This window comes from Haliotis rufescens, unplaced genomic scaffold (assembly GCF_023055435.1).
Source record: "Haliotis rufescens isolate VD_foot unplaced genomic scaffold, xgHalRufe1.0.p SCAF_4, whole genome shotgun sequence".
NCBI classification, from domain to species: domain Eukaryota; kingdom Metazoa; phylum Mollusca; class Gastropoda; order Lepetellida; family Haliotidae; genus Haliotis; species Haliotis rufescens.
The window spans coordinates 14,340,388-14,357,458 of NW_025964112.1; the positions used below are offsets into that span (position 1 = coordinate 14,340,388).

At 40.3% G+C, this 17,071-nt stretch overlaps 1 protein-coding gene across 1 annotated transcript; it reads left to right on the forward strand.

The window, feature by feature from the left end:
- Positions 1-188: 188 nt before the first annotated feature.
- Positions 189-15,237, forward strand: LOC124140494 (radial spoke head protein 6 homolog A-like). Its single transcript, XM_046508065.2, has 12 exons — positions 189-1,940; positions 6,091-6,280; positions 6,801-6,914; positions 7,958-8,179; positions 8,714-8,732; positions 8,935-9,045; positions 9,551-9,648; positions 10,240-10,393; positions 11,927-12,036; positions 12,587-12,725; positions 13,221-13,344; positions 14,450-15,237. Exons 1-12 carry the CDS (start codon positions 1,768-1,770, stop codon positions 14,697-14,699), a joined length of 1,704 nt encoding a protein of 567 aa, XP_046364021.2. The 5' UTR covers positions 189-1,767; the 3' UTR covers positions 14,700-15,237.
- Positions 15,238-17,071: the final 1,834 nt, after the last annotated feature.

Consider the following 17,071-nt stretch of genomic DNA (forward strand, 5'->3'; position numbering starts at 1 on the left):
CTAGATATTTATAGTGGGATACTTCTTTCATATTTTTCAGGGGGCATTGGTGGCCCAGTCGTCTAAGGCGCCGCGATTCGCTGTGCAGAGTTGCGTCCCTTGGACACGCCAGAAACCTATGATTGTGGGTTCGAATCCCGGTTCGCCCCGATTATGTTTCTAGGTATGTCAGCACCATACCCGTGCTCGTGGGTTTCACCGCAGTGGTAAACGTCTGTCACCTGCATCACTTCGGGCTTTCCTCCCACATTAATGTGACACTGGAATACTGTTAAAAGCGGCGTTCAACCCAACTCACTCACTCATATTTTTAAGTTTTTCTTAGGACTCCGCCATTTCTGAAAACAACAATACATGACTTCTCCAAGTTAACTTCTAGGCCCTATTTGTTACAAAAACCTTTTAACACATTAAGTTTTCTTTGAAGGCCCATTACAGTGTCATAAAACAATGTTACGTCATCTACATTTCATCATTCTATCTACACAGTAGGTACAAGCTCATTTTTATAAAAAAATATAAATAAACAGGATTCAACACCGGTGATTGATGGTTGCTACACACGACACAAACAAGAAATGGTTATTTGATGCTGATGTATTTGAAACGCTTATAATAGTTGTGTTTTGAACCTTACCGTCGCAGTTTCGGCGACTGTTTGCAGCCTAGTAACGTTTGAATTACGTTTGTAACATTTTGGTAAAATCTAATTTTCAAGTGTATATTTTCTTTTGCCTGACAGTTTATTATGTTGGATATATCCTGACGTTCATATGTGCTGCAAGCCCTATCCCTATTTTGTGTTAGCTGTCAAAAGGAGTATTGTGAAATGGACAAGTGACATAAAATAATTGCATTTCTTAGAATTACCTACAAAGGACATTACATACACCTCCTCAGGAAAATCTCATGAAGGTTGTATTTATCAATTCTTCCTATTAAATTGATAGATGTTTTGTGGTAGAGTTTGTCATCCTTTTAACTGGACAACCTTAATGAAGGCTTAGGAATTGTTAAAAACATAAGAAAGAGGTATTTCGATATTGTGTGAATGTGGTTTTGAAAATGTTATATCCTGTTGAACAGTCATCCCCCCCATAGAAATACCTTGTATTCTGATATATCCTCAACGACTACTGAGCACGGTTTCGATTGTAAGGTAACTACATATGATATACCTAGCCCACGTCAAGCACACACCTATTTATTAACATTATCTGAGATGCTATCTTTATCCACACAATGGCAGTGTAGGGCCAACTCACTATTGCTTAACGACCCTTAAATAATTCAAACATTAATCGAGCCGGTAGCGTTCGTGTTGCGAGCCAGTTGAGATTAAAATCCCTGATATCTAATTGTTTTCGTGTAAATTCTTTATGAGAGTTCTACGTTCGTAGTACAGTGCAAGTCCTAATTTGATTAAGATACGAGAGAGCGTTGGTTACTAGGAGCCGTGGACAAAACGGGACTGTGTGGATACAGTGCCTTGATTTGTGCGTCAGTATGTGTTGTGTCTAGCATTTACTTACCTTGGTTTACTTTCAAATTATCCCAATGTATCATTGGTAAACTCTTGTTACCTAGGATAGGAAATTCTGAACTGAAATACGGAACTGTGAGTTGCTATTGACGAAGTACCTCTAGGTATATCGCGTTGCCATCACAACACTCTATCTTGATACGCCAGACTAGTTTTCATTTGAACAAGTAACTTTATGACGTAAACATCGTTATTATAACAATTAGATTATATCGTGAGTCAGTATGGCTGGAGGGAGCGAGAAGAAAGTCATCAAGGGAATGAGAGATGTTCCCAAACGTCCATCAGAAGATGAGAATGAAGAGGAATCTCTTCCGGCCATGACAGAGGAGGAGAGAAACTGCCTGAATGCCAAGATGCACCTCCTGACACAAACCACAGACGAAGGCACGTCCCTGTAAGTTGTTGTTGTTTGTTGTTTAACGCCGCACTCAACAATATTCCAGCTATATGACTGTGGTCGGTAATTAATCGTGTCTGGGCCAGACAATCCATTTATATACATCATGGGCATCGATCTATGCAATTGGGATGCGATGACATACATCAACCAAGTCAGCGAGCCTGATTAACCGATCCCGTTAGTCGCCTCTTACGGCAAATCATGGGTTGCTGAAAGCCTATTCTAACCCGGATCTTCACGGGTATGCTTGTAAGTAAGTAAGCCGAGGTCACAGCAAATTTTGATTATCAATCTTGTTTGTTGGAATCTCCTTAGCAGCACATAGTAGTAGATGCCTTGTCTTTAATTACATTTGTTTTACTTTTTTACATAAGCTACAAGTTTGTCTGGACCAAACTTGATTATTTCCTGTCCATTTGAGAAATATTCTAGCTTTATCACGACCGCCTGCATATATAACTGAGTCTGAACAGGGCACCCGATCAACAAAAGTCTATTCTACTCAGGAATTTACACGTGGATCCTTAGTAGAAACAGACAGAAAAATTATCTTATATATTTACCTTAGAACACCACCAATTGTCCATACCATACAACAACTGTAATGCCATGAGTTATGAAAGTTAACAAAGGCAATGGAAATTGGTTAAGTAATTAGTTCTTTTTTATTACTTTTGATAACAATGAGTGAGTGAGTATGGTTTTACGCCGCTTTCAGCAATATCACGTCGGGGGACACCAGAAATGGGCTTCACACATTGTACCCATGTCGGGAATCGAACCCGGGTCTTCGGCGTGACGAGCGAACGCTTTAACCACAAGGCTACCCGACCGCCCCTTATGATAGCAAAACAGTTGTTGTTAAAATAGAATATGCTACATTTATGTATTTACATATACATGTATCTGTGCCGGATTTATTAATGCAAAATATAACTTAAGACTCTTTATTGCTTCTTTGTAATGATATGCCACATTTTACAGTACACCTCCATCTCATGCTGAGATATTTTCAGAAGTGGAAGATTAGACTGCGTTATTGTGTGCAATGTAACACAAGGCTAGTTATAACAGCAGACGTAGTATTGTATACATTCTGAAACTAACAAAGAAAGCATTATTCTTATAGGGCGGGAATATTTTCAATAAATGTCTCTCAGTAATCCCGAATTAAGAACTCTTATATATTGTGGAATTCAGGATCCGCATTCTCCCATAAATTTCAGAAACGTGAATTTGACAGAAATATCCCACACCTGTGGACGTACTGAGGGTATATGCTCTAGAAACTGGTTCCTATTGCCACTCGAAATAGAATAACGGTCTCCTCTTTTTGAAGCTGAGACATTGTCTTTAATTGCTAGATTGTTACAGGTAATAAATGAGAATAAGCAGGCAAAATCTAAACAATCGTTAACATGCCAAAGGTTTCCTGCCATCAAATACTATTTTGTTCGAAATCTCCTTTTGCTGTTTTCAGCAGGAAGGCTATATAAAACTTATCTATTTTGTTTGAGACAGTATGCGCCACAAAATATACATTTTTGGATACCCAATACCTTTTAGAAAGAGGTCAAATGTAATAAATGTATTTGGGATTACACTTTCTTTGTAAAGTACAAATTATAGTATATTTTTTTGGTGGTGGTGGTGGGGGGGGGGGGGGGGGGGGGGGGGGTCGCGGGGGGGAGTGTGGTCCCGTCCGCGATTCGAACCCACACTCTTAGATTCCACAATAATGAAAGTCAGACAACAGGTCGTCTAGATCACGTACTTTGTGCACGAATATGCTACAAGAAAGTACTAGAAGTTTTACTTAACTGGGAAAGTGTTATCCCAAAATACAACATTTACATATACATTTTTGTCTACATAATTACATATTTTTCAAACAATCCAAGCATGTGCAGTGAACGATTTAACGAGGATAAATCCTAGAACCTACTAGGAAACACTTTAAATATCATTTACTGTACATTCTTTAGAAATGATCATTTTAAGCCTATATATTTTCGTTACTGTTGCATGTCTTTCCTTCATAAGTTTTCTTTGCTTTATGTCTTTAAACGGATTTCCTTTTGCCCCATCCAGGGACTTCGTGCGTCATAAACCTTAAACGTAATAGGCGAAATCATAGCAACGCCCGACTCGCTTGATAGCTATTTCACAAAAGCTGTTACCCGCGATACACGCATTTGTATGGTCGTAACCGTTTCGGAAACCAACACATATATGTTATAAACATATTGCATGTTTCTATGTTTACCCAAAGTTACCTGAAGGAGATTGGGTGTGAAATTGTGAAATCAGGTAAATTGTATTCATACAATTAGTTTATATACCATCAGTTGGTGTTGGCATAGTCGATGGGTTATATTCCCTCAACCATCATTTTGGCACACGGCTTTTCACAATTATTGCCCATGAAACACACAATCACGCAACGAAAATTGTTTTTTGTCGAATAATAATCATTGACCTAACTTATACCAGAAGGGAGGTGGGGTAGCCTAGTGGTTAAATGGTTCGGGCGTCACGCCGAAGACCCGGGTTCGATTCTCCACATGGGTACAATGTACATGTGTGAAGCCCATTTCTGGTGTCCCCGGCTGTGCTATTGCTGAACGCGGGGTAAAACCATTCTCACTCACACACTTACACCAGTCGTGAGATAGAATAATAATCTTTTCGTAAGAACTGACGATTTAACTTCTCACAACGGCGTGTCAAACATGCTTCCTGCATGCATGAACCTTGGCCATCCTTCACCTCTGGTTGTACCAACAGTATCGGTTTTGTCTAGAACTCTCGTGTGGTTATTGGGCGATGTCAGTCCACCTATCGTTATTGATTTTAAATACTACGATGACATACATTAAACAAGGATATTCCGACGCCTGCACATCTGATGTACTTCTCGGAAGGTGTTTAAGTCAACCGTTCTTGTATAATGTTACGTTTTCATATACTAATATAAAATATATAAATCATACTTCAATTCAAAACTCACTTTAGTATTTTGACATGTCTTTGAGACATTACCAGGCTAGATATTAAAGTGACCTAGGCTCATTCAAGCATGTTTCGCACGCATTATTGTTGTGATACGTTAAAATCATCTGTTGTTACCGCCACTACAGGGTCATGTCGACGGTCACCAAATTATTTGATACTATGGAGCAAATATTTTTATTCGGACAGGAAACATCACAAAACTGGTATTTTCAGTCAAACTTTTGTACGAATCCGCTACGCGGGTGCCACATCTGTTGGAAAAAGATGCTTGACGGAGTCTGCATGTTATTTGAAGGGTAACTGCAGTAGAGACAGCAGAGTAACGTCGCTTGTTTATCGTGTTATTGGACTGGATTTTACTTCCGCATCAAATACTTCTTTCCCTGGAAATATTTATGTTGCCACGAGTGACCCCCGAAATCAAAAGGCCTGTATATTTCAGGAATGGTCAGGCATAGTGATATACCGTATTTCCTCTATTAGACGCCCGGGCTTCTATTTATTTCGGACAAGCCTTTGACCCGGCGTCAATTAGAGGCCCGGCGTCTATTGGAGGCCCGGCTTCTATTAATACCCCCATACCCCCATACCCCCATACCCAGGGATCATTAATCGTATCAATTGATCGACTCCGGCTTCTATTTTTTGCACTGAACAATTGACCCGGCTTCTATTAGAGGCCGGCGTCTATTAGAAGCCCGTCTAAAGGACACAGTTGGTATAGGATGTTTACGATGTGCGATCATGCAGTTCGTCGTCCTGCCCAGGACACTGTAGATCGCTGCCAAACTCGGCTGAGATAATTCGACTCCTATTGGTGGATCTGAAACAAAATAAAATATAATTTAGTCTCACTTACAACACAATCTTTGTAGGCAACAATACACCCGTTTTTCAATAACAATGATTCCTTTCTCATTCAACAAACATCTTAGCATTGTTTTACAACCAAGGGAGCATCAAGGCAAATGAAAGACATCGGTACATGCACATTGAAGCTGTGATATTTCAAATATACAGCCGATAGCTTGACCGATAGGAGTAGTCAGTGTGACTAGTCAGGTTTCAGGAAGATATTTCGGATAAACAGTGTCCACCTGTATTGATTCGCATTATTGATAACATCAAGGTACGATCACCTGGCAGTGTTACTGTCGGGTGCCTTGGAGCATCAACCGAAGAACTTCGTCGACCACCTTGAGAAGCTTAGTCTGCAGTTGAAGAGGGACAAAGTGAAGGTCACACAGAGTACAGTAAGGTCTATTCCAACCCCTTCGCCAAGCTACCACCTTGCCAAGGTTGAGCAGAGGCAGTTCCACGTAAGTAAACTTCAATAATTCTGTGTCGTTCATATTTCTTGATTCAGATGTAGATATATTGACTGCTTGTTTACTACTGGCATGAATTTGGCATCTCATGCATCATTTTATCTGCATCTATTTTAGCAGGACCATTCAGGAAGATAAAGGTACAACGGTCTTAAAGAACAAGGCCATAATAGAGCTGGTTGCGATTAAGTCACGGCGTATCAGCCCAATTGCGTTGATCGATGCTCATGACGTCAGTCACAGGATTGTCTGGTCCAGACTTTATTATTTACAGACCGCCGTCATATAGCTGGAATATTGCTAAGTGCGGCGTTAAACAATAAACAAACAAAGAAAGCATGGCGTAGATGTTTGCCATTTTGGCAAAGCGGTTATAGTGCTATGTACAGTTGTATGCAGTGCTGAAAATATTTTGTTGATGCGTAGTTTAGATACAGTGACATATATTATCATGGATGTTTGGGCAATTTGATTGCGAAGATATGGCTTGAAATGCATGCATGCCTTGCAGAAAATCAGCAATGAGGAGATGAACCGACTCCATGATTTTCCGGAGGAGAGCCTTCAGGAAGATGAGAGATACACCGCGATTCCGAACCTCATGAAACAGGCTCACTGCTTCCAGGTCGGTGGCCTAAGTTGGATATTCATTCATATTCTCTGATGTACCCGAAGTTTCCGTTTATTTATAGATGCTTGCTTTGAGGCTACATTGATCTCCAGCTGTACGTTTGCCACTATTCTGTTTTCATAGTTTATCTGTGTGTCTAAAAGTTGCGAGTGCCAGTATCAGCATTCTCATTAAAGTCAGATCTTTTACATCTCTCTGCTTTATCAGAATTCAGGAACTGTGAATGCCTCTCGTTTGTCATTTGTTTGCACTGTTTATTTGTTAATCAAGTCTTTGCTAGGCATTGGGAAGTTGTAAGAACATGAATACATTACATTTTTTTATGGAATACAACTTCTTTTATACTTTGTCACGACCTTTCGGAGCACTTCTTGCACCTCGTGAAGGAGCAAGAAGTAGTCCTGAAAGGTCGTGATAAAGAATAAAAGACGTTTGTTTCAAAAAAAATTGTCATGCATTCATCTATTAATCACTTTGTAGGAAAATTGTTTAAAATGTTCATAGACCAGTCCAGATATTTTTAAACACATTCTTACTGGGAGGTTTGTTACTTCGGATGAATCAATGATGAATTTTATTACTCAAATATCCTTATGCTTTTCACAAACTGCCGTGTAAATAACCTTGTCACACAACTTTGTTCTTCTGCAATGTCATTCTTGAGCACTCTTGGCATGTGTCTTTTAGGTACCTTTGCGTTCACGACCAACATTTGTATATAAATACGATTTGCAGTATGCCTATTCCTCACATTCGTTGTAAGAGTAATTTTGTTTTTAGTTTCATAAAATGTATCAAGGAAAAGAGATCTTCCAGAGCTATCGAATACCGTTTTTACTGATTGAGTTATGACTCGACCCGACTTATATCCTCAGTAACCCTTTCGTATTTAGTTGATGGATTGGAGCAGCTAAAGCCAACGCACGTCACGCCGATTTTCCTCATGGAGAAAATCCGTGAAGTCCATTTCTATCTCTTCACCTGTGATATTGCTGAAGTGTTCTCAAAGTTGTGTCTTGCGTTCATTGCTTCCCTAGATGGCCGGTGTTGGCCTGTCGATGGAGGAGTACACGCGTATAGCTCTGTCTCTGAGGGAGCTGGTGAAGGTCTGGCCGATACAGACCGTCCGATTCTGGGGCAAGGTTCTGGGACTGAAGCAAAACTACTATGTGGCGGAGGCGGAATTCCCGGAGGGGGAGTATGAAACCGACATCAGTGATGAGGAGGAAGAGGAAGACGACGATCCGGCAGAGGAGAGGGTAGGTGAATCGTGGACATAAAGAGTCACAATAAACTTCAAATTCTGCGAGAATTGAGGAAAGAAATACCAATGTAAAGGAGCGAGTTTGTCCTTCAATATGCGACTTCACCAAGTTTTGAAGTGGGGTTTAACGTCACGTTCAAAATTGCACGTGTGTGCACGGACTCATACCGATGTTATAGTACTGGCCCACTGAGATACCATGCCAAAGTTTAACATGAATACCCCACTCAGACACATTGTACTGACTCCGAGCCGACCAGTCCTTGTTTTAGATCTTAATGCTGAGCACCTGACAGGGTAACAACAAGTACCCTCTTTTTACGTATTTTGGTATTACGCGGCTTGGGATCGAACCCACGACCTTCATCTCTCCAGGCAGACGTTCTTTCCACTTGACCAAGGAGGCGGTAATGTGGTATTTTATGATTAAGTAGTTTACCAACTAATGAGGCTGGACACATTAATACCTAATGCCGTTTCATGGTAACAAAGTGTACATGTAGGATCAGTTTGTGTTTCTGTGTTTCAGGAGGATAGCCTTTTTGACGGTAAGTATTTACATATTTTCGAAATATAAGTAGTTCCAATTACTTAACTGTTCAGGATATACGCATTGAAGCATGAATTTAAATATGAATCATACTTGTATATATAAAAGGAATTAGGTTATTTACTTATACTCTGATATGTTAAGAGCAGCAAAAGACACTTGTCATTTCATTTACCATATACCTTATGTCTTTTATGCAGAAACCACAACCATATTGTCCATGAAGCCGCTCTTCAAGCCCCCACGGAAAATCCCCTGTGAGACAGCAGGGACAGGCTTGAACAAAAAGGTGTACTTCGTGTGCTCAGAACGTGAGTGGAGGTCTCAAATACAAGTTTTATATCTTGAAGTTGCAGAAGACAGAGTTGATATACGAATTTCATCTTCTTTTTTCTTTTAATGTGATGTTTGTGTACAGATGCCAGTATCTTTTATAAAGCAAGTGTTACACGTGTTATATTTGCTCTGGCATCTGTACCAAAACGTCGCATTGAAAGACTAAAGGAGTTGAAATACGTAAGTCAACTCTGTCTTCACATAAACAAATTCTGCTAATTTTGAATATAATAAAATGGGATGCGATAGCAATAGCCATGATCATTATCTCGAATAACTAAATAATGTGTTGAGCTTGTATCTTATTGATGTAATACTAACGTTGTTTTCGGTTTTAGACAGCCCCTTTGTAAACAACATGGATGATTTATTGATAAATAGACACCTTTGTGATGTTTAGAGTGCTAAAACGCTTCTTTTAATGCAGTGGGTCCAATTCCTAAATCATTCACGGATATATTTTTTTATATTTTGACTCAGCCTGTCAGCCGTGGTATCGTTTACCCCATGTCACACCTGAACAAATTGTAGCCGCCAGAAAACTTCGGAAGTACTTCACTGGATATCCAAACCATCAGGTAAGTTAGCATTCCACTGTATTATCGTAAGAGGATACGAAGTAGATTGTGTAGTAAGACGTGGTGACTTGGTTGATGCATGTCATCGTATCCCAATTGCGATCGATGCTCATGATGCCATCTTAGGATTGTTTGGTCGAGACTCGATCACCGTCCACAGTCCACCGTCATATAGCTGAAATACTGCTACCTGCGACGTTAAACAACAAACAATCTTGTATGTGTACCAGCGTCATTACTAGCCGTATGGTGGGCCAGTTGCGCTTGCACTGACGTGACAGTTCAAAGTGCAACATGAAACAAATTCGTTGACTGTTCCATCTATCTGTTAACCTAATGGATAGCTATTGCGCCCAGGTCTTTCATATTCTGATATATCTGCACATGGTGATCATATTTTTACTTAGTCTTTATTTTTTATATTATATTTAATATTACTTTACTTAATATATTAAATTGCTTACAGTATGTCAACTGTTCCAGATAAGGAAATCACTGCCTGTTTTGAATTGAAAAAGTAGGATTGTCGATGTGGAATGACAAACCTATAATTTACGCTTACGAGTAAGACGTAACATATTTACTTTTAAGATGGTGACGTATCCACCATTTCCAGGCCTTGAAAAGAACTACCTTCGCGCGCAGATTGCCCGGATCAGCGCCACAACGCATGTCTCCCCTATTGGATTCTTTAAGTTTGACGAGGAGGGGGAGGAGGAAGAAGAGGGGGAGCCGGCGGAGGGTAGTAAGAATACATCTTTCAATATTTGATACAGACCTGTGGAGTTATTATCATCCCCCGCCCTACATCTTGATATAGGAACGGAGTTCGCCCGTCCGTCCTCCCGTCCTTTTTCTCCAAAACCATAAAGTCAGAGGATGAAATTTTACACACGGATGTTACTGGTCATGATCTCCAATGGGTTCGAAAATTTGTGTCGTAAATTCATATTTTTTTTATGGCCCTTGCTCCATGCTTTTCAACTTGTGCATACTGCGTGAAATGGGGACAAGTTTTCTCTGAAACTACTAACGTAACATGAATGAAAGTTTGCATGCATATCTGAGAGATACATGTCAGGATTGCGTTCGACAGTTGGTGTCGTAAATGATTGTTTTACAGAGTTATGGCCCTTGTTCCGTGCTTTTCATCTTAGTGCATACTGCGTAAAATCGGGGCAAGTACTTCTCAGAAACTACAGTAACTGAAGTTACATGAATGAAAGTTTGCATGCTTCTCTAAGAGATACTTGTCAAGACTGAGTTCGAAAATTGGTCCCGTAAATTATTTTTCACAAGAGTTTCGTCCTTTGTTATTTTAATTGGTGCATTGCGTGTGCAATGGGGACAAGTGTTCTCAGAAACTACTGAAATAGCAAGAATAAATGGTCTCATGCTTATCTAAGAGATACTTGTCAAGTTGAGTTCGACAATTGGTCCTGCAAGTTACTTTTTAGAGAGTTACATCCCTTGATCCATGTTATTTTACTTGGTGCATAGTGTCTGCTATGTGGACAAGTTTTCTGAGAAACTACTGAAGAGACACTTACCCGTGAAGATCCGGGGTAGAATTGGTCTTCCGCAACCCATGCTTGCCGTAATAGGCGACTATGCTTGTCGTAAGAGACGACTAACGGGATCGGGTGGTCAGGCTCGCTGACTTGGTTGATGGCTTGATGCATGTCATCGATCCCAATTGGATCATTGGATTGTCTGGTCCAGACTCGATTATTTACAGACCGCCGTCATATAGATGGAGTATTGCTGAGTGCGGCGTTAAACAACAAACCAACCAATTAAAGATACTTATCAAAACTGATTTATGTTTTTCCGGAGAAGGGACCTTAAGTATGTATTAAATTCACATTTAATCATTTCTAATGACATAAAGCTGCCCAAGTGCCTTCCTTTTCTTTGGCCTTATAGGACTCTTTTTTTATGGTTTGTATTCACTACTATATGAACAAACACAATTCTAATTTGCCCCATGGCGGGGTGTAATGAAAACGATTTTTCTTGTTCAAATTATCTTATCTTAAATGAAAAAAATATACTTGGGGGATATATGTAATTGATATTACAACAAAGTTGATGCCATTTCATTTCCTCTTCCGTATGAATACGAACAACGAAATTCTACCTGTATTTCTACATTTTCGAGAAAAGTAGAATAACAAAAACAGCATATCTTTGCTGATTTGCTTCGATGTGTTTTGTCTTCACATAGCGTCTATGTTAACAGGAAATAACAGTGCGCCAGTGTTTTCTTTTTCTTCAGGCAGGGAAGGGTTCGTGGAAGATCAGGACTTTGAGGGACTGAGCATGCGAGACCTAACTGATCCAGGAATGGCTACTTGGGTTCATCACACACCCTTTGTCTTACCACAGGTAGAAGGTCTTCCTTTTGTTTTCTTTCATATGTTCATGTGTGTGTGTGTGTGTGTGTGTGTGTGTGTGTGTGTGTGTGTGTGTGTGTGTGTAATATCGTATACTTCCGACCTAAAAGGGCGGGCTATGGAGTTATACCAAGGAATGGTTTCTTTTTGCGACATAAAACTTGAAAACTACTACATAGATTTCTTTTCAAACTTGGGGAACACTTTCTATACCAATAGAAGAGATGCAGTGCGAAGTTTGATTTCAATATTTGGATAATAAAGCTTTTTTTCATTTTTTGATTAAGAATGTTTGAACTTATACATTTGTGCTGCTGATTCTTTTCAAATTTAGGGAACAGTTGCCATACTAATAAAGGAGGTGCAGTGCAAAGTCTTGATATAGATATGTGGCTTTTTCTGAGAAAATACGAATTTTTACATGTTTTGAACTTAGAAATATGTTGGGAGTCGAGGTAGGGGGTATCAGCGAGCCTTGCTCACTTTGTGCCTTGTTGTTTGTTGCTTTTCACTTTCTAAGACACTGGTGCTTGTGACAACAGGGTCGGATTACGTGGTACAACCCTCTGCAGGGGCACGAGGGGGAGGAAGAGAACGAGGAAGAGGAGGAAAGGAACGAGCCCGATGAACCGGAACCGGAACATGGTCCGCCATTATTGACTCCACTGTCAGAGGATGCCCGTGAGTGGGGATCCTTTTTCATCCGTAGCCATTTTATGCGACAAGATGTACCAATATGCAGATGTATGGTTTCTGATTCATCAATAGTAACTGTTTTCAGAGAATATCTCACGAATATGTATCAGTTTTAAGTTAATAGATATATTGTAGTATACCTTAGGTGTATGATTCAATATTAATAAACATGATACTGATACATATTCGTCAGATTATGTATACTATAACCCCGTAGAGATTCAGGGTTAGAATAGGTTCCCAGCAACTTATGCTTGTCGTTAGAGGCGACCAAATGGATCGGGTGGTCAGGCCCGGTGACTTTGTTGATTGAGTGTCACTGAACCAGAATGGCGTGGATCGTTGCTCACAAAATCGATCACTGGAATGTCTTGTCCAGGCTCGATTACTTACAAGCCGTCGTCATGTAGCTAGAATATTGCGAAGTGTGATGTTTAAACACAAACAAACAGCATACTATAATCTTGGTTTTATTTGAAGAGGTTGGGAAGAGTCCGGCTTGGATTGCCAAGGCGTCATCGCAGTTTGTCCCAGAATATTCAGTAGCTATTCTCCACTCGAACACATGGCCAGGAGCGTATGCCTTTGCTTCCGATAAAGGAAGGTGAGTACTAATAGGCGATCAGTGGTGAGTGAGGGAGTCAGGGTTAAAGCCACTTTGACAAAAGCAGTTCAGTTACATAAGGGCGTGTCAGCTTATGTGGGAGTAAAACCCAAGTTGACTCATGGCGTCGTTGTTTACCGCTTTGGTGAAACCCGTGTGCATGAGAATGGTGCCACACAAGGATCATTATCAGGGTGAATCTGGAAAATCGTACCCACGACCAGTGGTTCTTGGCCAGGCTAAGGGACTCAGCTCGGCACAGCCAATTGCAGTGTCAATGCCACAATAGATGATCTTAACATTAAATTAGATCAAATGGAGGGAATGCTTTATCAGGCGAAACATATGCTCGCTACAACATGGGGTGTCGTAAGTTGGCGAATCGGATTGAAGTAAAGTATTGTTAAGACTTGTCACCTGTCATTAAACTTTCGAGTGATTTTGACACTACTCTCAGGTCTTGCCTGTTGCCTGATTGTATGCCCTAAAACTGTATTTACCCGCATACGTTGAGTGAGTGAGCATGGTTTTAGGCCGCTTTTAGCAATATTCCAGCAATATCACGGCGGGGCACACTGGAAATGGGCTTCACACATTGTACCCATGTCGGGAATCGAACCCGGGTCTTCGGTGTGACGAGCGAACGCTTTAACCACTACCCCACCGCCCCTGCATACGTTGAAGGGGTTGTCATACCACTCAGTGTTGCAATGCCAACCATGTCGACGACTTCAACAGTAATAGCAATATACATTCATATATTAGGGCACTGATATATAGGTTTAAAGCAAATCAGTGTGCTGATGAAACATGAGATCAGACCAACTGAAAAAATAGGAATGTATGACTACAAAGTTACGACCCGGGGGAAAAAAGCCCTTCCAAAACAGTCAAAATATCTTTGGAACCTAAATCTCTTCGCACATTGAAATGCAGACAATGTCAGCTCGGGTAAGGTGCATAAACCATCCAAGAAGAACTTGTCATCTTCATTTTTTTTGTTTTATATGGCATTTACCATTAAATACACAGCTAGTTATTCAACTAATCCTTTTTTGAAGCCTTACCTTGCATTTTCCATCATACAACTGTAATTATTTCACAGGTTTTTTGAGAACGTATATATTGGCTGGGGACATAAAAACCTTGGCAGCTGTTTCGAACCTGCCATCCCCGACCCACCATTGCCAGAGTTCCCGACCGGAAAGGAAGTAATTGAAGTGGAAGACCCGAAACCGGAAACAGAAGCGGCAGTGCGCTCGGCAATGCGGGAGAAGGAGTTAGATGCCGAGGAAGAGGAAGTTGGAGAGATGGAGGTGGAAGAAGAGGAAGAGGGTGACGAAGAGGACCAATAGGCAGTTGCAGAGAAACGCGAAGCACTGGCATTATTTTATCATTTAATACCTTCGATATCATCTCTAGAACGTTTCTGCAATAAAACACATAAAAAGTGGTAGGGGGTGGGAAGGGCAACTATTTATCGAAAATTGATGCAGGAATTCCAAGTGACTGTGAAAGTCGTCGGGGTGATGTGATCCGTTTTCGGTGTAGAGTTGAAGCCCTTTAAATACTAGAAAATAATCTTTAGCAGTCGATATCAATCGTCTTGAGTTATTTAAGTAGGTTAATAACAGTGCCATAATTCGTGAGTCAGGTTTATCTCTATCACTGGAATTCGATGAATATATTTTAACAATCTTGATTTGCTCATTTTGCATTTGTTATGACGTGTGGTAGATGCTGCAACACTGTATATATGTTCATAACAAACGTGCGTTGAAGTTCACGACACTGTTACTTGGTTTTGAACGTTTGTCAGAACGAATACTACTACTATATAGTAGTTAGTAAACAGACGCACCCAGTGAATGATAATAAAACATTGAAAACCATGTTTATGTGTAATTAATTTACTTTATGCATACTTGATATTTAGCCAAATCTGGATCAGAACATATCATTTATCTTGCTGTTATTTAATACTTAATTGAGAACATGCATATTCTTCATTCTTCAGAAAAAAGGGTATTAGTCTCATTCCTTAGTTGTAAATACATTTTATATATAAGGGCCAATCAACTGAAATTCTGTTTAAATTACCCTACGCTCACAGCGTTTTTTAAAGGGAGTGAGTATGGTTTTACGCCGCTTTTAGCAATATTCCAGCAATATCATGGCGGGGAACACCAGAAATGGGCTTCACACATTGTACCCATGACGGGAATCGAACCCGGGTCTTCGGCTTGACGAGCGAACGATTTAACCACTTGGCTACCCGACCGCCCCCCTTTTTTTAAGGAAGCGTTGAGTCATTATTGGAATTTCATTGAAGGTTTATATATTATATCCCTGTGAAATAGGTTTGACCTACATACAATATCGTTCTCCACAATATCTCCTTATGTTCATACCATACGCGTACGGTGTTCTGGCAGTTGGGGATGGGGGATGTTTGGTATCCTTTCACACATTTTTTGAAATTTTGTTTTAAGTACTACTGAAAAAAAATGTTCTGGCTCGAACAAAAAAAACAAACCATTCGTACTTCTGTCACTGAAAGATTTGTCTTTTTCATTTGGCTAAAGGGCAAGGCCGCTTTAACAACTCGTCATTTGTCTTGCACGTCCATCTCGTGAGGCACGTGCTCACCTGTCACCTGCGCCGCGGTTTGCTGGTGTGTTTGAGGTGGTCAGGACATGTGCGATGTAGGACATGAAAAATAAATTAACTGCTGTTGGAGGGGTCCGAATTCAATGTCACACAGGTTGAAAACAACTTTCAGCTGGATCGTTAGCATCACGTCAGCGGATGAAAGATGTCGAAGCATGTGCAGTGTTATGAGTGCGTCTGTTGTTTCATCAACAAAACAGACGATATTCACACAGAACTGGTTAAAACAGACTGTATATACTGATTCAGATCATCACTGGATTATAACCTTTTAAAGTATCGGTAAGTACTTTCGTGAAAAATTTGTCTTGACACTTGCGTTCTGTGGATTGTGTGGTGCAGCCGTGGTCCGAGTATCAGTATCCGAGCACATAAACAAAATTGACCTTTGGGTTTTATTTCACCAGTATCACAGGTGACTAAAGTGTGATTGTAATCTAAACTTGTGCAGTATCCGTCAGTGTTGGCTGTGACAACCGCTTACCTCTTATCCAGTGGATATTTCTTGCGATGTTGAAATATGGTGATGACTCGAACTGGCACTATGCCACGAATTGCATATTCTTCTGATACCTGTAAACTCGGGCCTATGCAAAGAAAGATCGATGAATTTTTAACAATGCAAGTTGACACAGATGGCCATGTCCTCAGAAAGATCTACTGAATACATATATTGGTAACTACAAGACAGACATATCCATATTTTATTGTGGTACAGTTTAAGAAGTACTCCCATGAAGATGATACCGTTGGGTTGCAGGGTATTAATTAATCCAAAGCTATCTGTGCTTGTTCTGAGAGGCGACCAAAGTGGATGGTGTTTGCACGTCATCGTACAACGATCTCGACGGCGGTTGATGTTACTCCCTTCGCCGTCGGACTGGGTGTGGTGTTTAACAACAAACACGACACGACTCTAATAATATTAACGTTATCCACTTGCACAGACTCGATCATTCACTGAGCCGCCGTAATATACCTACCTACTTTATTGCTGACGGAGGCGTAAAACCATAAACACACGTTCATAGATATATATATTTGGTTATTGTCACCT